General features: G+C 37.7%; 2 protein-coding genes across 6 annotated transcripts; both read right to left on the reverse strand.

Moving 5' to 3' along the window:
- Positions 1-1,355: 1,355 nt before the first annotated feature.
- Positions 1,356-19,256, reverse strand: LOC102229352 (mitochondrial Rho GTPase 1-A). Of its 4 annotated transcripts, XR_002754150.1 has the most exons (21): positions 18,850-19,256; positions 15,986-16,044; positions 15,789-15,870; positions 15,418-15,461; positions 15,288-15,341; positions 14,827-14,879; positions 14,440-14,548; positions 13,183-13,284; positions 12,392-12,490; positions 12,134-12,242; positions 11,919-12,039; positions 11,490-11,574; positions 11,217-11,362; positions 10,977-11,077; positions 10,609-10,739; positions 9,799-9,882; positions 9,560-9,682; positions 9,280-9,482; positions 7,607-7,729; positions 3,506-5,656; positions 2,157-2,243 (listed from the first exon to the last, which is right to left on the reverse strand). XR_002754150.1 is itself a non-coding variant. In XM_005806327.3 (20 exons), the coding sequence occupies exons 1-20, from the start codon at positions 18,884-18,886 to the stop codon at positions 2,126-2,128; spliced, it is 1,983 nt and encodes a 660-aa protein (XP_005806384.1). In that variant the 5' UTR covers positions 18,887-19,256; the 3' UTR covers positions 1,356-2,125. The 4 variants fall into 4 exon arrangements, 2 of the variants coding, with proteins under 2 accessions (XP_005806384.1, XP_005806385.1); XM_005806327.3 differs by lacking the exon at positions 3,506-5,656 and having other exon boundaries at positions 1,356-2,243; XR_002754149.1 differs by having other exon boundaries at positions 3,506-7,729.
- A 406-nt stretch (positions 19,257-19,662) lies between these two features.
- On the reverse strand, positions 19,663-25,836 carry LOC102229092 (arf-GAP with dual PH domain-containing protein 1-like). 2 transcript variants are annotated; one of them, XM_005806326.3, is made up of 11 exons: positions 25,533-25,835; positions 24,082-24,206; positions 23,903-23,994; positions 23,567-23,655; positions 23,229-23,341; positions 22,065-22,214; positions 21,887-21,970; positions 21,679-21,741; positions 21,299-21,376; positions 20,959-21,187; positions 19,663-20,129 (listed from the first exon to the last, which is right to left on the reverse strand). In XM_005806326.3, exons 1-11 carry the CDS (start codon positions 25,615-25,617, stop codon positions 20,101-20,103), a joined length of 1,137 nt encoding a protein of 378 aa, XP_005806383.1. In that variant the 5' UTR covers positions 25,618-25,835; the 3' UTR covers positions 19,663-20,100. The 2 variants fall into 2 exon arrangements, with proteins under 2 accessions (XP_005806383.1, XP_023204204.1); XM_023348436.1 differs by lacking the exon at positions 21,299-21,376 and having other exon boundaries at positions 25,533-25,836.
- Between the last annotated feature and the right edge of the window lie 474 nt (positions 25,837-26,310).

Genomic DNA, 26,310 nt, shown 5'->3' on the forward strand with positions numbered 1-26,310 from the left:
AATGCTTGACGTAAACGAAACATGCAGAAATCGACAGGTTTTAAGTGTTTAGAAGGTCAAAGGTCAACCTAACATCCTGGTTGTCAGGTTGTCACTCTGGAGTCAGTTTTTCCTGTGCTTTTGGGTCTGAAGTGGTGGAAGATCTCAGACATGGAGCCTTGCAACGTTAAGTGCACTGCAGTTGAAAATGTAACTTTAGATGATTGGTTTCCAAACTTGTTGCTATGAAAGCCGAAACTGTCAAGTGTAAAATACTAGTAGACCGAATAAATAAAACTCACAAGTTGTGATAGTAAAAAATAAGAAACGTAATGATTATTTTCTTATCTTGTCAACAACAAAATAAAAGATTTTAAATAAAGTTTTCTAAAAACAAGAGAAATATATGTATCATCACTTATCTGAAACAAAAAGCTTTTTGTTTACTCAAACTTCATGCATAAAATGTTTAGGTGAGCCATGAGGTGGACTTGGCATTGAAAACTATTTTCTCTTAGAAACAAAAATGGAACATGAGTCACTGATTCCTGAGATGTGTTTGCTTTATTTAGTCAGGTTTAATAAATGAGGGACCTTCAGTGTGATTTTGAGTGAAGGTTCCTGGATGGTTGTGCTTCCTATATTTAATGAATTTAAATAGAAGCAAAGAAACGAATTTGGAAAAAAAAATTATTTACCTAGAATTATTTTAAGATTTTAATACCCACTGAAAATCTCACAGCTTTTTTTTTAATAAGAAGGTCTCAAATGCGCCGCACCTTGGAAACCACTTTTTCAGTGACTACTGCCAGCAAGTCTTGGTGCAGGTGATTTACAGTCAGTGAAGGCTTTTCTTTTTCACCTCCTGCCTCAATCTGGTGGCAGTCATGATTATTATTATTCCTTTAACTTTAAGCTAGTGAACTAGGCTTGTAGTTGAATTCCTTGGAACATTTCAGACCTTTGATGTTTTTTTTTTCCTTTCTAATCCAAAGTGATCAATGCATCTCTGAGTTTTTAGGACTATTTTCTCAACTTTCCAATATTTTTAACAGAAACACAATGTTACCATCAATAGTCCAAATATTTGAGGTGCTCCATTGCAGACATCTAATGCAATAACAGCTTATGAATCAGTCTGATGAACTTTGTTCAAGGGGTTGAATATTGACTGCAGCAGCCAATCAAAGTACGATTTAGCGTTGAATCTGAGCAAAAACATTGTTATTACGACTTTATTTACTATTTAAGTGTTTTTGGATAATCGTTGTACTGCTGAACACCTGAACCATTTAAAAAAGTTTTCACAGTGGTTTCACAGTTTAATTACTCCAAATGCAGCTGTGGTTCCACTTATTGACACACAAACACAAAGCTAGTACAGAATATCGAAGTCTTTATTGTAAATGCTGCAGAAGAAGATGCAGTGGGCGGCGAACACGTTTCTAGTTTTAGGAAGGTGAGGTCTTCGTAGAGTCGTTTGCTTGTGGTGCAGAAATAGAAAGAAAAGGAAGGTCAAAGCTTTATTTGAAAACCAGAAAAATAAAAGCAGTCAGAAACGTTGAGCAATAATACTAAATACAAAAATACATGAGCAATCTGTTTCATGTGGTGCACTCCAAACAATGGGTTAATAAATTAACACACAAATGAAACAAGTGCATGATGTTGGTGTTAAATGCTGCTTTGCTCCTGCTGATGCTGCGTTTGGCTTATGGTGCTCCTCTACAGCGCCTACAGTCTTACATAAATACATAACATACTGCATATACTTTAATACAAACAGATTCAAGTCCCTTTGCAGTGTTTCATTTTGGCTGCCTCACATGTCAAACTAGATGAAAGCCTGAGGATTAAAACAGGACCAGATTATCTGACATAAATCAGTTTTTACTAACAGGTTAGGCCAAAAGACCACAGAACCAATGCATTTAGAAATAGTGTCTCTTTGCCAACTACATACAGATGAACCACAATCGTATAAAAGTTTGTTTCTTGCTCGTGCTGCTTGGACAGAAAAGGGGAGAGGTGGGTTCGAGGCGATGAGCCTGTTTGGTTTGTTCAGTCTTTTTTTTTCTTTTATTTTAGTCTCTCAGGTAGAAAAGGACCAAAAAGTGGAAAGTAGCCGCCGTCTCGTGCCGCGCCATCACCGGTGTTTTAGAAGCACTTTGTACATGGCGAAGCCCAACACTGCGAACACGGTGGCACCGAGGCTGGCCCTCAGCCAGAAGGTGGAGTTCTTCAGGTCCGCCTGGGCCATGTGCCTGAGAGAGAGGACAGACGCAGAGGAGGTGAGGGCGGGTCAAAACCCAAACAGGAAGCAGAGTGAACCAGGACCAACAGGGCGGTGATGGACTTTCTCTGAGTTGCCAAATGACAAAGCAAAGCTGAAAGGGAACTTCCTGAATCTGAACCACGAAGGATAAAAATGAGCCTGAAACAGGAACTCGGGGCTTTGTTTTGACATTTGGTTTAAAGGTACCGGGTCAAACAATGAGGAGAAACAGCGGGAGGGAAACAGGTGGGTGTCAGAAAAGCAGCAAATCTAACAACAAAACTTTATTATCTAATTTCTACGGCAGCCCTGGAGGAATCACAGGGGGGGAAATGAGCCGATAAAATAAAAAACAATACTGTATACAGTACAGTATTTGCCCTTCATTAATGCCTGATCTGGACAGCTACCAAACTTTGTTTTAAATATACAGTGAGATACAAGCTTTGTTTATAAAATGCTAGCTACCAGAGAAAAATAAGTCAACTGGCATGTTCTCAATATTTTTGTTTATCCATCAAAACCAGAATAAAGAAATGGAATTAAAGAACTATAAATACATCTCACATGTATAATTATAAACAATAACTAATGAGTAATAAAGTGTGTTACATTACTAATTACAGCAGTTGAAATCTTAGTTGTTTTCTGGGTTATAATGATGCTAATTGTTTACTGAAGGCTGTACCTCCAGTCTAACACCATGTCTGCTTTTAATTCTTTGTTTCTGGACATTTCATACCTGACTGATTATATAGAATCATTCTTATAAGCAGAATCAATCAGTATTCACTATAAGCTGGTTTGGACAGGCTTTCCGAAGAACATTACTTTAAAAAACAAATCCTTTAAACCTGAACGTTTCTCAACTTGGAAAAAGAGTGGAGACTCTATTACTATAAAATCACATCTTATAATCTCCTTTGCTTCCTCCAGAGCTGTTTAACATTTGCTAACCAAATAAAGGCAATAATGAGCTGCGAACTAAACAGAAAGCAATAAAGGAGCAAAAAGCCAGTTAAAAACATAAGAAAAAGAAAACCAAAGCCAGTTTTTCTTCTTTTTAAAGATGTCTTTTATAGTGAAATGAAACACACCATGACTGATGTTCTTGTAAGCATAAAAAGAGAAACCAGACTAAAAGCCTCTCAATAGTAACCGTTCTGGCCAGAAACTCCAACAATGGTTGAGATGAGAATAAGACCAGCTGCTGATTGTGAAACTCTCAGTCGGTGTGGTTTCTCTCTTTACCTTTGTGGAGAAGCTGGCTGCTCAAGCGGAGGCCTTCATATAAGCGGGCTCCTCCATGTTGGAGATGACCGTCTAACCTGCAGCACCAGCCTGAAATCCTCCCCTGACAGCAGGAAGCTCAGAGCTACTTCCACCCAGCCCAGCAGCGTTCCCACAAACACAGTCACAACGCCACACAGCAGGTGAAGCTGGGAGATACCGCAGAATTATACACACTGGGGCTGCAACTATAGGTTAGTGGTGCATCTGTTACTGTTTTATTATTAGGAATTTACAAACGGCATTAACATTCATATTAAATCCAAGGTGGTTTGTTTAATTTTAACCTGCACGATACAGGAATATCAATATCAGTGCGTGAAGTTTAATAATCACAAGGCTGTTTGAGCAACTTTATTATGTACACCGATTTGGCTGCCAAATCACAAAGCAGAGACTTAGTGGGTTTAGGCATCAGGATGTGGTAATTACGACTTTTGTTCTTCCACATCAAAACGTGGAAAAACAAAAATTTAAGAGACTAAATGCAAACATTTCAAGTCAGGGGTCAGAAAATGGCTTGTTGGTGTTTGAAGTGATTAATCAACAGATCTCACTGATCTGTAGTACTATAGGGGCGATTGGTAGAAGCATCATATGAATCGTGGATGTGCAGAAGACAAAACTTCAACCAACTATACAATCCTTTCCTGTTAATACGGAGCAAACAAGGAATGTTCCAGAAACCCTGTGGAGTCTTTTCCACAGAAAAAAACTGTCCATCCTGGTAGCAGCAAGGTGTACTTAATAAAGTGGCCAGTAAGTGGGCATTCAATGATCATCCCAGTAGAGATTTAGGTGATCGAGATCCTAAAACTCTCTGGGAGTGAAGGGAAAATCCTAATTATGACCTCTAGTTTATTATCTCTGATACAGAAGGAAACTAATATCAAACATCAGAGAACCTCAAAATGACCACAATTCTTTAAAATATATATATTTTAAACAATTCATAATTAGACTTTTCGCCTAGTAAATCCCTTTAATCCCTAATACTGATAGTCTCATGTTTAAGATTTCAGTTATGAATACATAGCTATGTACTATATTAAATGAATGTTAAAATCTAAAGTTAATTGGTTGGTTTCATATGCAATGACAATTGACAAACTGCATTAATTGTGAAGCTCTTTTGTTAAAGGTTCATCACTGAATTTCTTCCAAATTCAAAACAATGGAAGAATCTTAATGCATCCTATAATATAATTGTATGATTGTATTAAACTATATTTTAATGTTGCAATTAAAAAAAGTTCATTTTTACAATAACTGACAGTGGATTCAGAAGTAAACATTAAATGTTTTTTTTTAAAAAGGTGTATAAATCTAAAATCTTCAAGCTTTATACTGTTAAAGGTTGTTGAATTTGATCAAATCAATGAATTAGAAGTAGTGATTCCACTTTTTTTTAATTAACAGAAAAGTTTCCTTTGAATCTTATAAAACGATAAAACAAAAAAGAACAATGATTAAAATAAAGTTTCACCCAGCTCCACATCTCTTTAGAATTCAAACACAAAAAGCTCCACAAATACAGCAAATAAAAGCAGTTCACACCAAAAAATAGCCAGCCTGGAAAGTAATACTGTCCCATGATAAACCTGTTATTATAGCCTGAAGATGTTATGATTCTTTAATTTACTACCAGATTCATCTTTGTGACCATTCTGGCTGTTCTGATGTGAAACTTTAATGAATCCTAAGCATTTCCTGAAGTCGTTCTAGCTCAGCTGGCTGTGATGATCTACAGCTACAGCTGCTGCTTTAATAACCGAGAAGAAGAAGAAAAAGGAATCGAAACAAAAAAAAGTTAGCACTGAATGAAACGTGGCACGGTCCGGTTCCATTCGGGTCAAATTTATCAGAAACATTCCCACACCCGACAACTCCCCTCCCTCTGATTAAACCAAACTCCCACCAGATTCAAAACACTGAGCTCCGGTTATTATCGAGACAAACAAAACCAGTAGATGGCAGCATTTCGCTAAGCACCAACATGGGTTTAATTTAAAAGCTAGAGAACAAGTAAGTCAGGGCATCAGGTGTTAAAAAAAGGTTAAGAGATGCAAGAGGAAGAGGAAAAGCGGCAGCCAGAAACACGGATATGAACACCTACAGAGAGGAAAGACATTAACAGGCGTGGGGGGAAAAGAAAAACAGGATGAAATTAAAGTGATCAGTGCAATTTAATCAATCAAAAACATAAAAACACATTCTGATTTCAAAAAGCCTGTTAATCAAATTTATCAGGCGTTAACACACAGGAGACACAGACGCAACCTGATTATGTTCAATTCAAATTCAAATACAAAGCAGGAATATTATGGTCCACTGTGTGTTAAGACTTCAGCGTTAGGCAAGAAAATAAAAGACAAAATGAGACTGAAAACATCAAATCTTATCAGACGAGCAGCTGATTAAAGTTATCCAGAGAAAACAAGTACTTTGGATTTTTGAGTTCAGGGAGAAATTAAACATGCTGAACAGAATGAAGTTTTCAGAGCGAATGAAACACAAACTCAGAAGAATGGCTGTGTTTCTCTCATTTTGTATATAAACAAGTCAGAGTTTACAGTCTGTAACTCCACTGCAGGAACTCAGGCATCAAACAGCTCACTGATCTGACGATTCACACAAGCTAGAAAAGGCTAAAAGAAGCTTTAGTTTGTTTTCTGTATCTTTAAAATGCATCAAAAGTTACATTAAGTCCACACTACAGCTTGATGATAAATGTAATTTTATCAATATTTTAGGTTTTTGAACATTTAATTTTTGGTAAATCTGGATTTTTTTTCTTTGACAAATGCACTTCATGGAATTCCATAGTTCAGAGTGATGTCAGAGCGCCCAGGGCGGCCATGTTGTTTGACAAGCAAGTTTTACAGCTTTTATTTATTTGGACTTTGAATTCAAGTCAACTCAATGGTGGGATAGTAGCACCAGGTTAAGATTCATTTATTTTTTTAAATTGCAAGAATAAAGTCATAATATTAAAAGAATAAAGTAGTAAGTTTATGAGAAGTCCAAAAGTAGCACATTAAATTAGGAAAGTGCATGCAGATAATTTACAGAAGTACTTTTTAAATACTTAAATAAAACATCATTATCAAGTTATCTGTAGCCAGACTTTGAAATAATCATGCAAACAACTGAATATTTTGAAGAAGGGACTATTTTCTCATTAAACAAACTTTTTCTCATTATTTTTAAGATTTTGTTTCTGGTAAAATCGTCTTTATTCTACTAATGTTATGACTATATACTTGTAATTAAATAAAAACTCTCACAGTCAGGACCTAAAAATCCAACATACAACTTAAAAAGGGACGATTGCAATAAAAGCTATTTTTGAAAATATTTTCTGACAATTGTAATTTCTTTTTATTAGAAAAGAAATGAGGGAAAAAATGCTTAAAATTGGAAATTGTATCTGGTAAGAAGAAATTGGGAAATTATATTGTCAAGCCTTGGGACAAACTTATAATTATTTGGCTTAAAAATATGCAAACGTTGCATTTACTTCTCTATCTTTAATAAATCAATCCTCATATTAATAAAAATGCCTCTGAAAACAAAAATGTTTTCCTGTCCGTTTAGCTAGCGCTGCAGTCATGCAGCATGCAACACGCCACTTCCACGCAGACACACGGTACCTCCCTGGCTACCAGCCTGGGTGTTAGCCGGCACAGGCTGGTCACAACGCCATGTGCCAGACTGAACAGAGAGAGACTCGGCCGGCTGGAGCTGCAGCAGAAACCAAGACATCCAACACCAAATGAACGAGGATGTCTCATTTAAAATGATCCGACACATACGGGTGCATTGATGTGTTCAAGTCTTTTCCTGTAACAGCCTCCCACTGTGACAAAAACCAAAACCATTCCTGTTCTGCAACTAATGCAACTGTTTTAGTTCCTGCAGTGGAAATGCAGAGGAAATCTGACTGCTGCCAAAAACTGAGGGAGAGCAGAGGAGCTACGACTGCCAGCAGTGTTACTGAGTCTGGAGAGGAAGAGCAGGGAGTCTATGGTAAAAACACTACGGCTACATCTGTGTATGAACCTGTTGTAAACGACCCTGCAGAGTTGCGCCTTAATGCTGCGCAGCAGCTCCAACTTGAGGAGGTTTTGACACAGGCAATAAGTGCACCTGTTGCAGGAACACATGCAGCGGAGGCGGGCGTGGCTGCGGACAGACACAGAGAGATGTGTGTGTTCACTACGAGAGCAACACAGCAAACAGCATACAAAACAATGAAGACGGGGAAATCAGTAAACGTGGAAAACAATTTGTTCAGCTACAAGATTGGATCAGTTCATGTATTTTTCTGTTTGCTACTTTAATCCAAAGAAAATTGGTAACGAACACTTAACTAAAGTATGACGTTTTTATGAGGACCAGAAAAACAAGGGGAAAAAATTACAAGGTCAGTTTTTTTTCTACATATTTTCCTAACTGGTTACTCAGATTACACACAAGTTGATAAAAAAAACAAAAAAGTGAACTGTGTGGCACGGAAATGCTACCAAAATGTTTTCAGGTGACTTTCAGGTGAAGTCCAAACTGTTTTCGTCCAACGTCAGGCATAAAATGATGTTTGCAGTTGTGCTGCAGCTAAGCAGTAATATATAAAACACCATTATTATTATTATGCTTTGTTTTTTTCTTTTACAACTTCTGTTAATGTTTTTCATGCAGGGTACCTGCGATTTTACGTCAATCACTTGGTGAAACACTGCAGGACACAAAGCTGAAGCACAAAAGGTTAATGGAGCATCTTTACATAAACACTGACAAATACATAAAGCAAAGCTGCGGCTCAACTCCACATTGAGCCGCAGCTCAACGTAAATCATTAGAGACTTATTTAACTGAAGTCGCTGCGGACAAATTGATGACCAACTAAAGAAAAGTAAAAATACTCTTAGTGGTATAAAAGTATCATAAGCACCCCTTGTAAACCTGACCAAAAATACCTTAAAATAACTTAATCTTTTATTTTAGCATAACAAATTTGCATTTTTTAGGGGAAAAAAAATCTGAAATTTAATTTGTGTTAATTCCTTCAGTGAGGGAATAACAGAAAATGTTTTAAACAGATCTTTTTTTTTTAAATCCTATTTATTGAGAAGTGAAGCATGGGGACAGTCAGCCTGCAGAGGATCAATAGAATAAACACAAGCTGGTTTTTCTGATAATCTAATGTTTAAAGCAGATTTTGCCCCAACATCACCAAGCCTCAGTGGGCCCAGAAGCCCATCTGCCATGACTTTTATTTAAACTCATAAAGTGCTACTCGCACTCAGCAGATTGTGTGATTTCAGTATTTAAAGAATGGGGCTCTAAAAACTGATACAATGAGATTAAACAAGCACATCCCTTTAAGTGCTTCATAATCCAATCCGAATTCTAATCTGATCAAAGAGCTTTGAGTTTGTAAGACACCAATCAGGTTTAGAAGGACTTTCATGACTGAATGAAACTATTCAGCTCTAGTTTATTAGAGACAAAGAGTTAGAGATACTTTCCTGGGATGTATGGTGGAAATGTGGAAAAGTGGAAACTTGATTTCAGAGACTGAGACCAAACTTGAACAACTTCAGGTGAGTCACATCATGTAGAAGTTACGTAATAAAATCGATGGTGTTTAATCTGTTATGGTCAGCTATTCTTCCAGGAAAAAGAACGACAGGTTAGATAAGGAGTGAAAGGTTTGGTTGTGTTTTGATACTCACGGGTACATGGCCATGGTGGTGAGTCTGGTGTAGAGGTCCTTACTGGGCGCTTCGGTCGTGTTGCACGTGAATGGCTGCGGTGGGTGGAGCTTGTGCTTGCGGCAGAAGTCGAGCGGCGACTGGCTGTACTGCTGCCGAACCTCGTGCAGGTCGGACTTGGCAGCGACCACGACGCAGGGCGTCTTGCTGTCTAGGAAGCATTCCTGCAGGAAGAAATATTCAAACGTTTTGCTCTAATACTGATGCAGAAATGTATCAATCCAACCATCTGGAGCCGCACCTTGTAGACTTTAGCACAGTACTCGAAGGAACGAGGCTCATTGACGTCGTACACAAGGCAGACCACGTCGCAGGACAGGTCGGGCTCGGACAGGATGTCGAAATCTGACATCACCTCGTGGAGCTGGAGGAGAGCGGACAAGAGACGGATTAACTGTCAGCCCCGAACTGAAGCTGGTATACAAAGCGATTATTTAGCTGTAATCCGGAGAGCTTCTGCTCAGAATAAGAGGTTCTTACCAGCAGGTACTTCTCCTGACCGTAAACATAGGTCGTGCTGATGGCATAGTAGGACTTGTGGTCTTCTCTGATCCGCATCTGTCTCTGTAGTGGACAATGAAGTCAATGTTATCCATTTAAGGAACATTTTTGCTTTGAGTTAAAATAAGTTAATTTGGAACTATTTATTGACAGAAGTACAGAAGTAGATGTGAGCCAGTTTAACGTGGAAGTTTGTTTTTTTTTCTTCATTTTAGCCATTTTGTAAACACCAACAAATCTTTGTCTCACTTGAATGGCATGTTCTCTTGTCTTTGCCATTTTGAAGAATGGAAAGTGGGGTATCCGGCTGTTTAACAGTTTATTTGACATCTGGATTAAAATAAATTAGCTTTGTTATAAATCTGCAAGTATTAGACTTGTAAATACGGACAAGCTAATCCTACACTAAATGTACGTTCTTCAAAATTTGTCAATCGTTAAAAAAAATGTTGTGAAAACGCATTGATTTGGTTTTTGATTGAGTGTATTGCAGTTGGTAAGTCAAAATACTAATGAATGAAATTAAATTTGATGTTAAAATCATATTGTGTAGCAAATCATAGATAATTTGTATATAAATCAACAAAATCTACTAATACAATTAGTTATTAGTTTTTTCTACAAACCAAACATTCCATCACTCAGTTTTATTTTCTCAATTATTTACATTTATTGTAACTTGCAACATTCTAGACATATACATATTTTTTCAGTAAATCATGTAATATATCAGAATTAAATAATATGGGATGCATTTTCTAAAATGTTTTCATAGTTGCTCTGACTGACCTGCAGGTTTCTGCCGAGGAAGGCTTGCAGGAAGCCACTTTTCCCGCTGCCGCGCGCCCCCAACACGTTACACCGGAAGACGCTTCGCTGAGTTTGTTTCTTCTGCAGATCTATGCGCTTGTTACGCGTCACTAAGGAAGAAATTGATGCCAAAATAAGAACAACAAATAAATAAATATAATAATTACACTGTTGCATATGTTTAACAACTTTTAGACGCTTTAAAAAAACAAAACCATTTAGAAAATATTGATAATTGTTAACTAAACAATTTTAACAAATTGTTTAGTTAAAATCCCTGTTTACTTGTTGTTCAACTGCAGCTTACCTAAAAAACATTTAACATTAAAGACAATATGATCCATTACCAGTAATAGCAGCAGCTTGGGACTCCTGTTCATAGATGATGGAGTAGCCGAGGTAACCTAAATACTCCAGACTCCTCTGGACGTCCAGATATGTTGTTAACCTGCCAGGAAAAACAAAGAGAAATCAGGACTTAGACGCTCTGAAACTCTGGTGTGTGACCTTGTGTTGAAGGTTTTTGGGTTAATCCAAGTTGGTGGGAGAGAGAGGCTGTATGCATGTATTAATAGAAAGCCACTCACGTCCACTGGGAGAGGTATCCCTGGTATGTGATCCATCCCTCATCGTTGGTGCACACCGTGTTGTTGACATCTGGACCCCAGGGCATGTAGGGAAATACGTTGAACAGGTCCTTCACTTCCTCTGGGGAAAGCGCACAGTCTCTGTCCTGCATTAAAACAAACAGGTTAAACTTTTGGTTTTGGCAGAAAATTTGCTACATTAAAATTAAGAGCGCATCTTGAACTAAATAGGCACAAACTAACTAAACTGCTCTGATGTGCATGACCACTCACTTTGTCGTGTTTGTCAAAGACACTCTGCAGAAAGAGGTAAGCATTGTGGTTTAGCTCGGTGGTGCAGTCTGGAGGGACTTTTATCCTGAAATAGAGGCACAAACATTAGTTCAGCAGCTGACCTGATGAGTTTCCAGCAGCACTGTCTAAACAGAGATGGACTCTGGGTCACTTTGTGTTACATAAGGTAACACCAGCAACCACGCAGGACCGGGAAATATATGACTTCTGGCAGGTTTTCATGGCCATGGGGTAATATAGAGTCACAGTGACTAAACTGGCTTATTATGCCTCCTGGACTCCTCTGTCTGGATGTTTTCTATCAAAATCCAATTAGGAGACGAGACTAAACATTGAATTCTGGTGTGTTGTATTGCAGGTTTATAATTTTTAGTTTTAAACAGAACTGTGTCTTGAGTAAATGCTTACAGAGGGAACAGATATTCCTGCGTGAGCTCCAGGTCGTCGTCGTATCCGAACCTCCTCAGCACCGTCCATGTGGTTTCGTGTCGACCTCGCTGGATGAACAGAGTGTGCAGGAAGAGGAAGCCTGCAATGACCAGCCAATGAGAGAATGGGATCCGGTCAAAACCTGACTTTCCTGACAGAGAGGTGAAGAAAATCAAAGAGACACAAAGTCTGACCTTTGAGGGTGAGTCCGTTATCTCTGACTCCGTCGGTCATGTTCCTCCTCACCACGTTCTTCACATCTTCTAAGGCTTGAGGTGCCAAAGGCGTATTGAAACAGGTTTTCTGTAAACATAAGCAACAAGACATTGAGAGTTTTTTTCCCAGACTTGTTCATACCTAAATATGCCTATTTAAATAAGGTTCCCTTCTTTAATTTATATTAATTTCTGTAGCAACAGATCTAACAATCAAACGCATAATTAAGGAATTACCTGGAAGAAGTTGAGTTCGTTGTCGTTCAGGACCCCATCGTTGTCCAGGTCGGAGATTTTAAATATCCGAGTTAAAGCCTTAATGCAGGAAGGTTTCAACTGCAACACACAGAAAAGTAATGAGATGTGCTAAAGGTGACATTAGAGAGAAAAAAATACTCTTTAGTTCCCACTTTTCATTTTTGTATGCAGGATTGAACCTAAAACTATTAAAAATAAATCAGAATAGTTTAAAACTGGCATCAACTGGACAGACCTTCAGCATCAAAATCCTATAAGCAGCATTTCTAAAATAAACTCAATGTTACGATGAATTCCTAATTCCTCGTTTTGATGATTATAAAGATGATTATTCTTTTCTCTGAGCTGAAATATTGCAGCAAATATTTCACAAACAGGAACTATTTCCTTTTGCAACATGTTTATTAAAGTTCAAGTCTCACATCATTTTAGACAAATACTTGCGAAATCAACTTTGATTTCTAGCCACTCATGCATTAGAGAAATATCAGGAGACAGAGCATGATTGGCTGGGTAATACTGATCTCTAACAATTTCCACTTTTATAAATGTGAGCTATCTAAGCTAACATGTAGCTACACCTCAGCAGGAAGTGCACCAGAGTTACTGATAGCAATCACACAAATGCAACAAGTTTAGCCTGTCAAAATGCCTGCAGGGAAAACAGCCCAGAAATACCTGAGCTGCACACACACCAAACACCTACAAGTATAAATGTTCCCCCTGCGTTTTCAGAGTTCAAAATGTGTTCTGCTTCTAATAAACCTCACCTCCTTCTCTTCTGGGCAGTATAGGGGTCCAGTCGGGTGGAGAACAGCCTTCTGGGCGTAGTAGAAAAGCTCAGAGATGTTCTTCAGGTTCTTGGCAGAACACTGAGAAAAAAAAAAGTTCAAAGATCAAAAAAATATCCTGAAATGTCAACTTAGAAATCTGCACAGAAAAAAGGTTTAGCAGGGATTCAATGATGGAGATAAATACATATGCAAAAATACTAATGCATTATTCTCATAAGGATAAATTTCCTCATGCGTATCGACTTACTCTGCACACAAAGGGACTTCTTTCTAAAAAGTCAATACTTCCTGTTGACCTTAGAGTTGTTTTTATTACAGCAACACAAATCTCTTTCAAATTTTGATTTTCACCTTTTGTTTGCAGTTTTTAACATCTATCAATGTTTAAAATTAAAACTGTTTGTGCAAATCCTCACAAAAATGTAGCAAACTGAACCTCATTTTTTGGGGTGGGGGTTTTAATTAATTGTTAAAATCAAACAAAGGTTTTAACCAGTTATATTTTCAAAAATCTCATATTGTTTCCACAGGTTAAAGTCTTTGATGAGATGCTGGAGAATAAGTCAGCGATACGAGAGTTTTCTGTGATCATACTCTATCCCAGACCAGCCCCATGTTATCTGTGGAAACAATATGAGATTTTTGTGTAAATACTGTAAACTCTGGTACTTTTACTCAGAGTTATCAAACCACCAGCATCTCATGCCTACATCCTCTGCTAATAAGTTGGACAAACCGAACCAAGTCTCCATGTTGTGTATCGTAACCCCTGTCCTCTCTAACGCCGCAGTAAAACACTGCTTCACACTATTTAGTACGGAAGGTGTGACAGTCTAAACCTGTGCCAACAGTGTATGTGCCGTCTCTCACGTCCTCCTTGCTGAGCTCCTCTAACCTTGTAACCGATCTGTCTGAAGAGTTAAAGACTGCACTGGGATGTGTGGCATGGTAGAAATCTGAATAAAAGCAGCAATACAGACGGTTGCCAGCCAAGCCTCTAACTCAGCGTGCTCCCAGCCATGTCAGGGGGTCTGAGCGAGGGACTCGGTAACATAAACCCATTAATGACTCAGCCAGAATGCAAACGGAGTCAGGGTCTGATCTCTATTCTCAGCAGGTCCTTCACCGTTTCATAGGTTCATCACTCTGGTGTAATTAAGCCTGATCCTGTGGCCTACTTACATTATATTCATCATCTTGTGTGAAGAATAAGAGGCTGAATCAGTTTTTTACCTCTACACAGGTCTCAATATCCTGGTACTGATTCATGATGGGCAGGATGGTCTCCATGCTGCTGTGCTCCACCAGGTCCGACTTGTTCCCCACGAGAATCAGTGGTACCCTGAAATACAGCCAGTTATGATCACAGAAATAATAAAGCTGATCAACATAAAACCAATCAGCATCGCCAACAATTTTTTCATCTATAAAACTGTGTCTGGAAAGACAAAAATCTTTGCTAGTATCACTTTAATAAAGAGTTTCTTTTTTTAAATCAAAATATATCTCATAAACCACGAAAAATCAACACTTTAAAATGCTTTCTGTAACTAAATGAACTGAAAAAGTAGGTGAAGGATTAACTATGAAAGAATGATTGTTACTGTAGTGTTTACTCACCTGCTGTCTTTATCTGTGCGGTCGTTTATAAGAGGAATCCAGTGGCTTGTCACCTTTAGGAGGAAGATACAGAATTACATTCTGCAAATGATCTGATCAAGATTTGATCAAGAATACATATTTTTTTACTGCAGTTTCAGAGACAAATTACCAAAGTTTTTAAACCATTCCAGCTAATACTGAGATCTCGGCACAAAACCTGACTCTTAATTTTTTTTTTTAGATTTCTACATTCATCAGGGTTCAAGTGTAGTAGCTGCAAACTGGGAAAGTAAATAATACAGATTTTTTTTTTTTTTAATATCCAGATCTGTAAAATATTAAGATCAGAATAAAAAATTGTTTTTCTAGACGGAGCAGGAAGTATGCCTTGATCAGGTCTGATATTTAGAGTATTAAATTCAGTTTCTGAACACATTGTAGTTGTAACTGTGCTTATTGTGGAGAAAAATTATTTTCACCTTTTCGATGGACTTCTTGTTGTTTACTGAATAAACTATGCAGATCACGTTTGCCTGCAAAGAGAATCAGAAACATCAGCTTGAGACGCATGAGATAAATTAACAACAGTGAGAATGAAATCAGACCTACCTTGGATATTTCTTGATAGAGTTGCTCATCAGTCTGCTCTGCTTCTATACATGATAAAAATAAAACATTAATCAATGATTTTTTTTTCCATACCTCCTGAATTTTAATATTTTTCTGTTGGATGCTTTATTTGGAGAAACTCTTGGAATATCAAGAATCTAAATAACAATGACACATAAATAGGTAACTTAGTGATTAAAGCTTGAGCCTTTATTATAAGTAACACATTCTGGCCTGGTAGACGTGTATTAAAATAAATCTAAAGTATGAACAAGTGCAGGAAGGCTAAAGTGGTTTAAAACTGACAGGTTTGTTAAGTCTGACATTTCTACGGTTTTTCTGAGAGGACGTGTGTGTGGAGACAGAGTTACCAGAGTAATCCACGATGTGTGTGGGAACCCTCTCTGGGGTCACATCAGCTGGGATGGTGATCTCTTCAGCTCTGAGAGGAACCTGACAGACAGACCACCGTTATAATCCAGGCTGACGTCTTTTTTTTTTACTTCAACAAGTGTAATAAACAGTCAGTTAAAATCTGACATATCAGACTTTATGTTGATATACGTACCTCATCAGGAAACTCCTCACTAACCAGAGACATGATCAGTGACGTCTTCCCCACCTTGGCTGCAGGACAAAAGGAAAACAATGAAACTATTAAGAGCACTCTGACATTTATAGTGGCATGATTAGATGATGGGTGCAGCAACAGGAAACAGAGTTTCACTACATTAAGAGAAATACTGTCTGCATCATTAAATATTGAAAGAGTTGCACGTCTTCTCAAAGGACTGTTGTAAAAAAACTTCATAACTCTGCGCTCAACAAAAGGTCCCAAAACATTACTGTCTGACATGTAAATCTCTGGAGAAACATCAAAGATAAGAAGATCATTGAGCAAATATGACTGGCTGTAATATTAATATTTCAAATAACTCCTTAAACCGCAATTAATGTTAACTTGTTTTTTTAAATACCAAGCATCCAGTCTCTCTGCGACAGTAAAATATTTAGTGACATTTGTTGTTTTATGAAACAGAAAATGTTTAGGAAGGTATTTAGAGGCTTTGCTAAAGCTTTTTTCTTTTATAAAACAACATTTTCAATAAAATGATACTGAGATGAAAACAATAAATTTTATATTTTTCCATAAACAATAGAGATTACTAATCATCCCGGCTCTTCCTATAAAAGAGGTCCAAAAACATTACCTCTTTTCAGGCAAGTACTTGTTTATTATCACAGTCATGTCTACATTGCAACATTCACAAAACATATTGATTTTCCCCCAAAATATTGTGCAGCCCTAAAATTAGTTATAATTACAACACAAGCATCACATGTATATATATGCATGCAAAGAAATGCATATCAATTAAAATATTTAAAAAATATTTCCCACTGACTAAAATTAATGAGGAGAAAAATTATTTCAAATCTGTGCACATGTTTGTTGTAAAAATAGAGTTTGTGGAGAAAATAGAGTTGTTTTTGTTTTATCTCCTCCAGCTTTAACAATTATCAATGCTAAAACTAAGACAATATACAAAACCACAGTCGCCTACAAAAATATGTTTGTAATCCAGTAAAATCAACAAAGTAAGTAAAACGTTGCAGAAAGCTTAAAAAAATGGATCTGTATGATTATATTTTACAACTATCTGCCTCTCAGACAGCTGAGTAACTTCACTTCAGTTGTCACGTAGCGTTTGGCCGCTGTGCTCTCAGTAACAGTCCTACTCGCCAAATGGAGCGATGAAATATAAATAGTTCTGACAGCGTTTCAGGAGAACAAACAAACCAGGTGAAGGAAAGTTTAGTAGGACGCGATTCAATACCTGCAAAGTTTGGGGGGAAAAGATGGGAATTCTGATATTAAACTGTTATTTATCCACAATAACCTGAGGAAATTAGAGAACAGTTTGTCAAAGTGAAGGAAATGTGAATGATATTTTTATAAATTGAATATATACATAACTAATCCCTATTAAACATGTTAATATCTTCAAGTCATGGGTTTTAGTTAAAGCCTAAAATAATATGAAAACTACATTTTTAGTAAATGTATTTTATTAATGGCATTTTTGATAATCCCAAAAAATTATACAAATGTGCAGCTAATTTATGTGCCAATCAGATATTATTTCCTTCCAAGAAGTAAACGAAATAATAAAATTGCATTTAAAATAGAAATCTGATCATTTCCCCTTTAACAGCTCGGCTCTGTGGTCGTCTGGTCAAACACTGAAAAATATTGATATTTTTTTTTACATCCATCAAATGCACCAAACAAACAACTTCCATTACACTGATCTACAGTAGCATTAACCAACAGCATCTACTTTTATGCACTTACTTCAGTTCAATAAAAATTAGGTAAAGGTTAGGACTATACAGTCTGATGCACAAATAGGTTCAATCTTTTTTTTTTTTTTATCTAAATCGGCTGTAATCAGCAGGTCAGAGCTCAAAGGAAACCTTAATTCAGAATCAGGAAGAAAATATTTAATTGGTGCATCTTTGTAACGAAAATATCTCCAGAACTGTATGCATTGTGTTGAGCATTTACTATGACAGAGCTGTAGCTGAAGATGAGCGTTAGATTTTTAAAACGACCAAAATAGTCTTTCCTCATATTTTCAAGTACCTGTAAACCAAAAATAAACTGATTTGATACATGGCTTTAATAACCTGTGTAATGTCCTGTTTCAATCAAAAAATAGAAATAAATCAAAATTTCAATATTCTGTTTACACCAAGAACTAAAACAAGACGAATGCCTTTTTGTTTCAAGGCAGAACATTTTCTGTGGCTGTTTTTAATGGTGACATTAACATAATACTATGAATGAATAAAATGACAGTTACAAGTTAAATAGCATTTATTTTAACCATTAAAAAAGCTGAAGATTCAGGATTTGAATGGTCGATGCTACATTTAAAATGGAAATTGGGGCATTTTTTACAGATTTTTTTAAAATTTTGGGACACAAACCATCCCATAATTTTGCTCTTTGAAATGCTTTTCAGCTAATATTATTTTTTAAGACAAAAGTGCATTACATTAGAAAATGTTGCCAACATGTTTTTGACTAAAAGGTAGACAAACAAAATGGTTTAAATATTTGTGTTTATTTGTATGAGCCTCAAAAGAGCCAGAAATCTGGGTAAAACTGTGAAAATGAGAACAAATTCAACTAATTAAAGATATATGGTGACATAGAAGAGTCCGTTTCTAAATTTACAATAATCAGTAAACAATTAAAAGGCTAGTAACCTCACCAAAAATGGAAAAATAGGCATATATCATAAACTCGCATATTATTAAAAGAATCCATGCTAACCGGTTGGATTTCAGAACCTCTCAGTTAACAGTAACCTCTAGCTCATTTTATCAGTCTGCCATATTTACCGACTACATCCCTCTACTTACGCTCTCCAACGAGGAGTATCCTCACGTCCTTCCTCATGATTCAGCTCGCTTCCCTCAGCAAAAATGACTCCTTAATGTTTCATTGAGTCTTCAGGGAGCCTTCTTCCTTCTTCTCCTGCCTCCTCCTCCTCCAGCCGCAGCGGTTTCCTAACGTCGGGCCCTCCCGCTGTCAAACACCCGCCGCCTTTGTAGGACAAAACGGACGGACACTTCCCAAAGCTCTTCTGCGGCTCCTCCACGGTTTGCGTCAAGTCGCAGGTTAGCAGCTGGGCAAAAATACGATTTAAAAACGTTCCTGTGTCTTGCTTGTGTGTATTTTCATCTTAATCGCGCTCATTTCGGTGGATCGGTTCGCAGTGGACGTTTCAGGAGCATGCCCGACCTCCAACACCGGGCTGCTACAGTGAGCCATGTGGGACAAAACTCCCAAATATAACACGGTTATGCTGCCCTCTGGCGTCAAAGTATGGAAATGCACGCGGATTACTTCTACAATATGCAGCGAACAGCTTCAATTTAAAACGGCTACTTCCAGCGGCGGTTCTTGCATTACATGTCCCCTCGTCAAGCTCCTCTCAAAGGCAAACCGAGAATAATGAGGCCTTAATGTCATATATTCATGTAGAAATACTTGTTACGTATTTCTGCAGTGGTAGTAAAGCACTTACCACAAGGGGGCGCCTAAACACGGTAAACAAGCTGCAGAAAACTGGCTCTGCATCAAATGACAGCCGTAGAGCATGTATCAAAAAATACCATTTATACAAGAGGGTTAAAAAAAAAGAGAGAAACGTATTTATAAAGACAAATATATACAATATTTTTTTTTCCACACATCATCTTTTTCTCATACACATTTTTAAAAGCAGTCAAGATACACCTTATACATAAAAGTCATTTATTTTTCTGAGCATAATTGTCAATAACTAAATTTTCAACACATTTAATTTAATTTTATTAGCCCAATAAAAAATAAATATTTTGGGAATTCTTTTTCAAATCATTAGAAATTAAGAAATGTCAAGTTAGCATGGTGATACGGAGCAACAGTGCCACAGTGCCAATGTAATATCAGATTATGTTGATGTGGCTTTTTTAAACCAAGGACGGAGCATCATGCCAGTGTGAGCTTATAACAGGAAGTTATTATTCAGTGTCATGTCTGATTCAGTGCAGTGACAGAAGTTCGGCTATTTAGGTCTTGGATGCAGTCTTCTCATGATCATCTCTGCTGTTGCAATTCTTCTTGGTTCATCTCTTATGCCTTATATGGGCTTGAGCTGGAAAAACAAAGGTCAAAACTTTAGAAATTGGCAAAATAAATCTTTTCTGAAGAGTAATGTCCATGATAGTTTGTGGACAAAATACACATTTATAACTCTTCTGTAGAGTGAAATTATTCATAATTACATGGAGGAATATTCATATACATTGAAACAGGATCTAAATTCTCATTCTAAATTTATTTAGACAATTGGGCTTTGTTTATTTCCCTAAATTGAATTTCAACCAATAAAACCAGCAATTCGGGTGGAATGTAATGCAATCTAGCTGACCTAATAAATTACAGAACTGAGCATTATTGGTGCCAGACAAGATCAGTCTTCCTTTTATTGTTGACTGTTTCTCTACTGAGCAAACTGATTATACAGGAAAACCTGTCTCTTTAATAGTTTTTTCCCTCACTCACAGTTTGCCTAAACCAGTTTGAAGGCCTTTTAACCTCTGCATTTTAAACTACTGATGAAAGCATGGGAGCCTGACCTCAGATCCACAGGGTGTGGGTTGGGAAAAGGAAATTAGTCAGGGCTCAAAATGGCACAATACAAAATGTGCAACCAGCAGTTACCACAGATCAATTAAAAACTATTGCGGAAATTATAAAGTAAACCCTCAAAGTTTAGTTATTTTACAACCATTACAGCTTTCAGCCTGTTCATAATTAAACCTGTGACAAAGCATCACCTTTCAAATCCTTTAATTTTAAAAGATGCATTTGCTTTAATAGTGTATTATACTGCATTAAAAGATTGTGGTGGTGGGAGGAGCATCCACCACAGACCATCTGCTCTGTGCTTTGCAGACACACTCCTGGCCTCCTTCTCTTACCGGAGTAATCTTGTGGTGACATGGGCCTGGACAGCACCTTTCTCAGGACGTTCAGCCACTGTTTCTGCTCCCTCTCCTGCTCGCACATGAACACAAACTGGCGCTCCGGCGTCTCCACCATGATGCCGCACTTCCACTTGTTGCCCCGCGCGTGCTTCGGGACACACTCCTTCACGGAGTAGCCGTTGCTCTCTGTCCCGATGAAAATGACCCCTAACTCCTCTGCGTCCTGTTTGAGCAACAGCGATTTGAAAAGATATTCAAATTAATCAGAAGTTTGATGCCAGATATCTACAGTGCAGTAGGCTGGTATTAGCGTTAGAAGAAGTGTGGTCTATACCAGTTGGTCTTTGAAGTAGAGCAGCTTCCTGTTTTGAGAGTCCAAAATAAACCAGCGTTTTTTGAAAGACTCCTTCTGCTGTTTAAACATAAATTATGTTTAATCCAAAGAATCCATGAATATGCTCCACTTAGGAGAAATTTTCTTAACAAAGTTACCTACTGTGTAGTTATTATGTTATGTTAGCGTGAGAAGTGTGTGTGTGTGTCTATGTGAGAAAGAGGAACAGAAACATTCAAATGTACATCTTAGAGCAAATAACGTCAAAAATAGCTAATGGATGACTGGAAATGAAATGCTCCACTGCTAAAAGAACAAACTATGCAAAAAAGGACTAATTAACCAAAACACATAACAATGTGATGCTCTTTATGACTTACCAAGGGCCCCGTCTTTTCCATGTACCCCTCTTTTAGATAATTTCTTGTTATCATTGGCACAAGCTGTCACAAAAAGACAATTAAAACTCTTTTACTTGATCGTTTTATTCAAATCAAATACGAAATGAGAAAAGAGTTGTAGACTTGAAAGGAATGATCAAAAATGCCGGACAGGAATGTGAGCAATTCAAGGTGAGTCAGATCTTACGTCCTCATCGCTACCAGTCGGATATGCGGTCTTCAGGTATGCATAGCGAGCAGCCCGGATGGAGTTGTACCAGATTACTATTTCCTGAAGCACAAAAGGGAGCCAGGACCAATATGTGAAACTCCAAAACCAGTTTTAAAACAATAAACACAACAGATCTGTTCTAATGTTGCTCTACCTCAGAGCTCTCGTGGTAGACATAGAGGTTCCTGGTTTTATTTTCATCCTGGTATGTAATCTGCAGCCCATGAGAATGACCGATCTTCTGTGGCTGAAAGGTGGCGTTCAGATCCTTGATGGAGATTACAGCTTTAGGGCCTTTTGACTCCTAAATGACAGACATGTTGAAGTACTTCAGCAACGTAGGAGATATGGGAAGTAAATTAACATAAATGTGCACAAGTTTTTGTATTCAGTGTTTGCCAATATTTTGTAGAGCCATATGTTGCTGCTGTTACATTTGCAATTCTCCATCAGCTTCCCACATGTAGAGACTGACATTTATGCCCATTCTTTTTAGCAAAATAGCTCAAACTCTGTGGAACTGGATGGAGAGTGTCTGTCAATATCAATTTTCAAGTCTTGCAAAAATTCCTAACTGCATTCAGGTCTGGACTTTGACTGCACCATTCTAACATATGGATCTAAACCAGTTAATTGTAGCTCTGTCTGTATGTTTTGGGTAGTAGCTTCTTCTGTTTAGCGCCATCCATCAACTCTGATCAGATCCCTTTCGATGCAGAAGGAAAGCATCCCCACAGTGTGATGCTGCCACCACCATGCTTTAACATGACAGTTTTTTGTTTGTTTGTTTGTTTTTACCACACATTAAATTTTTTCATGCAGGCCAGAAACCTGCATTTTTTTCACTTGACCAGAACATGTCCACTGTCCTACATAACTCTAAGCTGATTCTTGGATAAATGCTCTCCTTACGCGACCAGTCAGTTTATGTGGATGGCAATGTCTTGGTAGCTTTTTCAATCTCTGTGAGATTTTCAAAGTGTGGGAGATAGTTTTATTACCTAACCCTGCTTTAAACCTCTCTACATTTTTATTCCTGAATTTCTTGCTGTGTTCTTTGATCTTCATGACCCCATTTGTTTGTAAAACCCAGAAATCATTCTCCTTTCAAGTCACAGTTATGCAACACTTTGTGCTGGTCTTTGAAAAGAAACCCTCTGCCCAAAATACAGAGGACATTTGGGCCTCTGTGAGACTTGCGGTGAACATTTAAACCGTTTCAAGGATATGAATGTTTTTGAGACATATTGTATTAAGCTTGTTAGAAAAAACAATCTATTGTTTTGCTCTTTTTGCACCCGAGCAACTGGAAACTCACATCTTCCTTGTTGTAGTACGACAGGGTGAATTCCCGCTCTGACAGCACAAACTTCCTCTTCTGAAACTGCATGTTATCTTTCCCTTTCTTCCACAAAATTCCTTCATGGAAGCCTGTAAGAAAGAAAAGGCACACAGATTGTTCTCAGGAGAACAAATTAATTTTTTTGCCAATGAGTAACTAATCAATACCCCACTGTCTGCTATCTTCAATAAAACTGGTTTTCCTAACACCATTTAGTATGAGGAAGCACATTATCAGGACAACGTTTGCTCAATCAGGATAACAATAGTAGGCTTTATGTTCTCATTCATGCCCAAAGGGAATCAATTTCTCACCTGTTGTATACGCCAGCGGTGGATACTTGGTTTCCCCGTTGAACTCCATCCTCTGATATTTAGCTCGGATCCACTGATCCCTCAGGACGCTGCAGTTCAAAATGCGGAAACAGTCTCACACATTTTTCTGTAGTAAAACCACAAAAACCTGCATCTTTCAACTTTCATCTAGCAGCAGGCTTTCATGCACATTTCACTTCTACAGCCTGCAGTTGCACTTCTCTCTATTTTCTGTGGTTGCGCCATGTCAGCAGTCTGTTGTCCATCATACGCTGCCAAATATTCCACAATCGGGACATCAGAAAAAGAGCTTCACCGAACTGTATGAATACTTACTTGCAGTCGTTTTCCAGAGGCCGGTAGTAGTACGGTGGAACGGCTTTCTCATACACAGCTCGGGCATTCTCATTCCCGGTGGATTTCATGAACTTTAAGGTGAAAGTTACAAACAAACAATCAGTGTTTCTTTAGAAATACATGAAAAAAATGGATCTGTAGAGAGAGGAAGCTCATACCTCAACCAGGTCATCCTCCCAGTTGTCTAGCCGGATGGATTTGACCCGACTGGACAGGCTGCGGTGGATCCCAGAGCAGTTCAGACATACAAACACACCGATCTTATAGGATGCCCAATCTGGCTCTGGGAGGAGCACAAGAAGATTTTGTTTATGTCAAAACCAGAGCCAGCCCAATTTATAAGCAGATTATGAGGCTGTTTAGGGCCTCCCAAGAAAATCACACGAGATAGGTGGACAAATGTTACAGTTTTAAACATACAAAAGAAAGCTTTCAATCTTTGAAAAAGTGTATCAAGTAAAAATGAGTTAAATAATTTTTGCTGAGTACCTCTGCTGGGAAAACATTTCATTCACATTACAATTTATTAGATTCTAGAGATTGCCTCATTCTAAGGTTGGTTGTGCAGAATTAAACTTGCGCCTCCTCCAAGACTCACAAATAAATGAGAAATGCTTCAGTGTTTTAGAGGTCAGAGATCTGACCTGAGAATTATGTCACATCCTAAATTGAGTGTGTTCTAGTTCCAAGTTAGAAAATTAGAATCATTTTCCTATTCATGTGTTCAAACACTGATGAACATATACACAAATAGAAGTGCCAATATTTGCTATAACTGCTTATAAATAGTTTATTCCTTCACCTTTCAGTTTTATATGAACAGCAATAATAACGGATACAGAACATGGGGTTGCAGGGTGACCTTCGACCTTCATAGCCAAAATTCTGACTGCAGGTAGATTTCTTGCTGTATTTTGATCTGAATACTTGGAAAATCCACTTTACTATGAAGAAGCAGCACAATACTTTTTTTTACCTCTCCAGCCAAACTAATCAACATTTTTTTTTTGTTACCACAACAAACTTAGCAACCACCTTGTTCCAATTAAACTAATTATATGTTTTTAATAACCAGTTTTTTCACATTCTGACATCTTTTACATTTCATCTTGGCTAGCAAATTATATGAATCACTATGTGACGTCACTTTCCATTTATGGTAGTGGAGTATATTCCGCAGGCAGTTCATCCTCATCAACCCATTCCAACTTCACCAAACTTTTGTGTTTATCTACTTTTTTAAATGAAAAGATAAGAAACTCTCTTTGACAACAAAGAATAAAAATAGCTCAAATTTCAGTTAACAATTTTGTATTTTAAGGTGAAAATTTAATAACTTGATGTATTTATCACTAATGGCAATTCAAGGACCACAAACAATAACATTTTAAGTTATTAGACCCTAAAAACATTAAATTTCCACAGTATTTACCTGAATTTGTTCAGCTGTTATAATAAAAGTGGTTAAAAAAGATTAACTCCATTAGAAAAATATCACTGATAGAGTAAACCCAGAATATATATTTAACATATTTGTTTCTAGATACAGTAAATTGAGTTAAAATCCAACAACAGTGACTGAGGCGGGAAAAGCTATTATTGTACACACCCGGCGCGCCGCAGTCAGCGCAGCGGCTGTTCTCCGGCTGCTTCACCAGTTCCAGTAAAATCTTTTTGTTTCGCTCGTTTGTCATTTCGGCACCAAGTTCGGGTCTCGTCTTTTTCGGCGCTCAGTCCCGCGGTCCGTATTGTTCATGTTGGTCTCATAGTTTTAAGACGCGGAGAGCTGCGGCTGAAAACAACATCCACATGAAAGTGGAACTTGCAGGCGGTTCGTTGAACGTTTCGACGCGACCAGAAGCGCAAACTCGCACACCTCCTGTGGAGCGCGTCCAGTTATTGTTCTGTCTGTTGGAAACAATTGGTGCTTTTGAAGCTGGAGGTTGTCCCTTTGTTATAACCCGCCTCTAACATTGTTCTAACGTCAGCCACATGACAGCCCTAGTTGCGTTATGTAATAAGATGTTAACTTGTCTTTCAATCTGCAATCTTGCAGTGCCTAGTAAAAACATTTCCTTGAACTTTTTCATATTTCCCTCACCAAGGGACTTTGATTTTATATTATAGGCCAAAACCAAGAACTTACGTGCCTTATTTTACAAGCATCTGAAAGGTGAGTGCATGTTTTCCTCTCCACTTAACTAATATCCATAATTAAAATGTTCTCCAGAAATTCAACTGTCCTGCCCAGGCTGTAGAGAGTTATCTAAATGAGAATCTGTAGAGAAACTTTATGCTCACAAATTCATCAGACTAAGTTTTCAAAGAAATACAGGCAAAAATCTGTGCAAAGCTGCAACTAAAGGTAATTCTACAAACTAGCAACT

Source organism: Xiphophorus maculatus, chromosome 16 (assembly GCF_002775205.1).
Source record: "Xiphophorus maculatus strain JP 163 A chromosome 16, X_maculatus-5.0-male, whole genome shotgun sequence".
Lineage (NCBI taxonomy): Eukaryota > Metazoa > Chordata > Actinopteri > Cyprinodontiformes > Poeciliidae > Xiphophorus > Xiphophorus maculatus.

Coding starts and splice junctions, on each gene's coding strand:
- LOC102229352 (XM_005806327.3), bottom strand. CDS start 18,886: ATGAGGAAGGACGTGAGGATACTCCTCGTTGGAGAGC. Junction 12,491..13,182: donor ACTGCCCAGAAGAGAAGGAG/GTGAGGTTTATT, acceptor TGTGTGTTGCAG/TTGAAACCTTCCTGCATTAA. Junction 12,040..12,133: donor TAACGGACTCACCCTCAAAG/GTCAGACTTTGT, acceptor TGGTCATTGCAG/GCTTCCTCTTCCTGCACACT.
- LOC102229092 (XM_005806326.3), bottom strand. CDS start 25,617: ATGACAAACGAGCGAAACAAAAAGATTTTACTGGAACTGGTGAAGCAG. Junction 24,207..25,532: donor CGCTGACTGCGGCGCGCCGG/GTGTGTACAATA, acceptor TGCTCCTCCCAG/AGCCAGATTGGGCATCCTAT. Junction 21,971..22,064: donor TCTACCACGAGAGCTCTGAG/GTAGAGCAACAT, acceptor TTTGTGCTTCAG/GAAATAGTAATCTGGTACAA.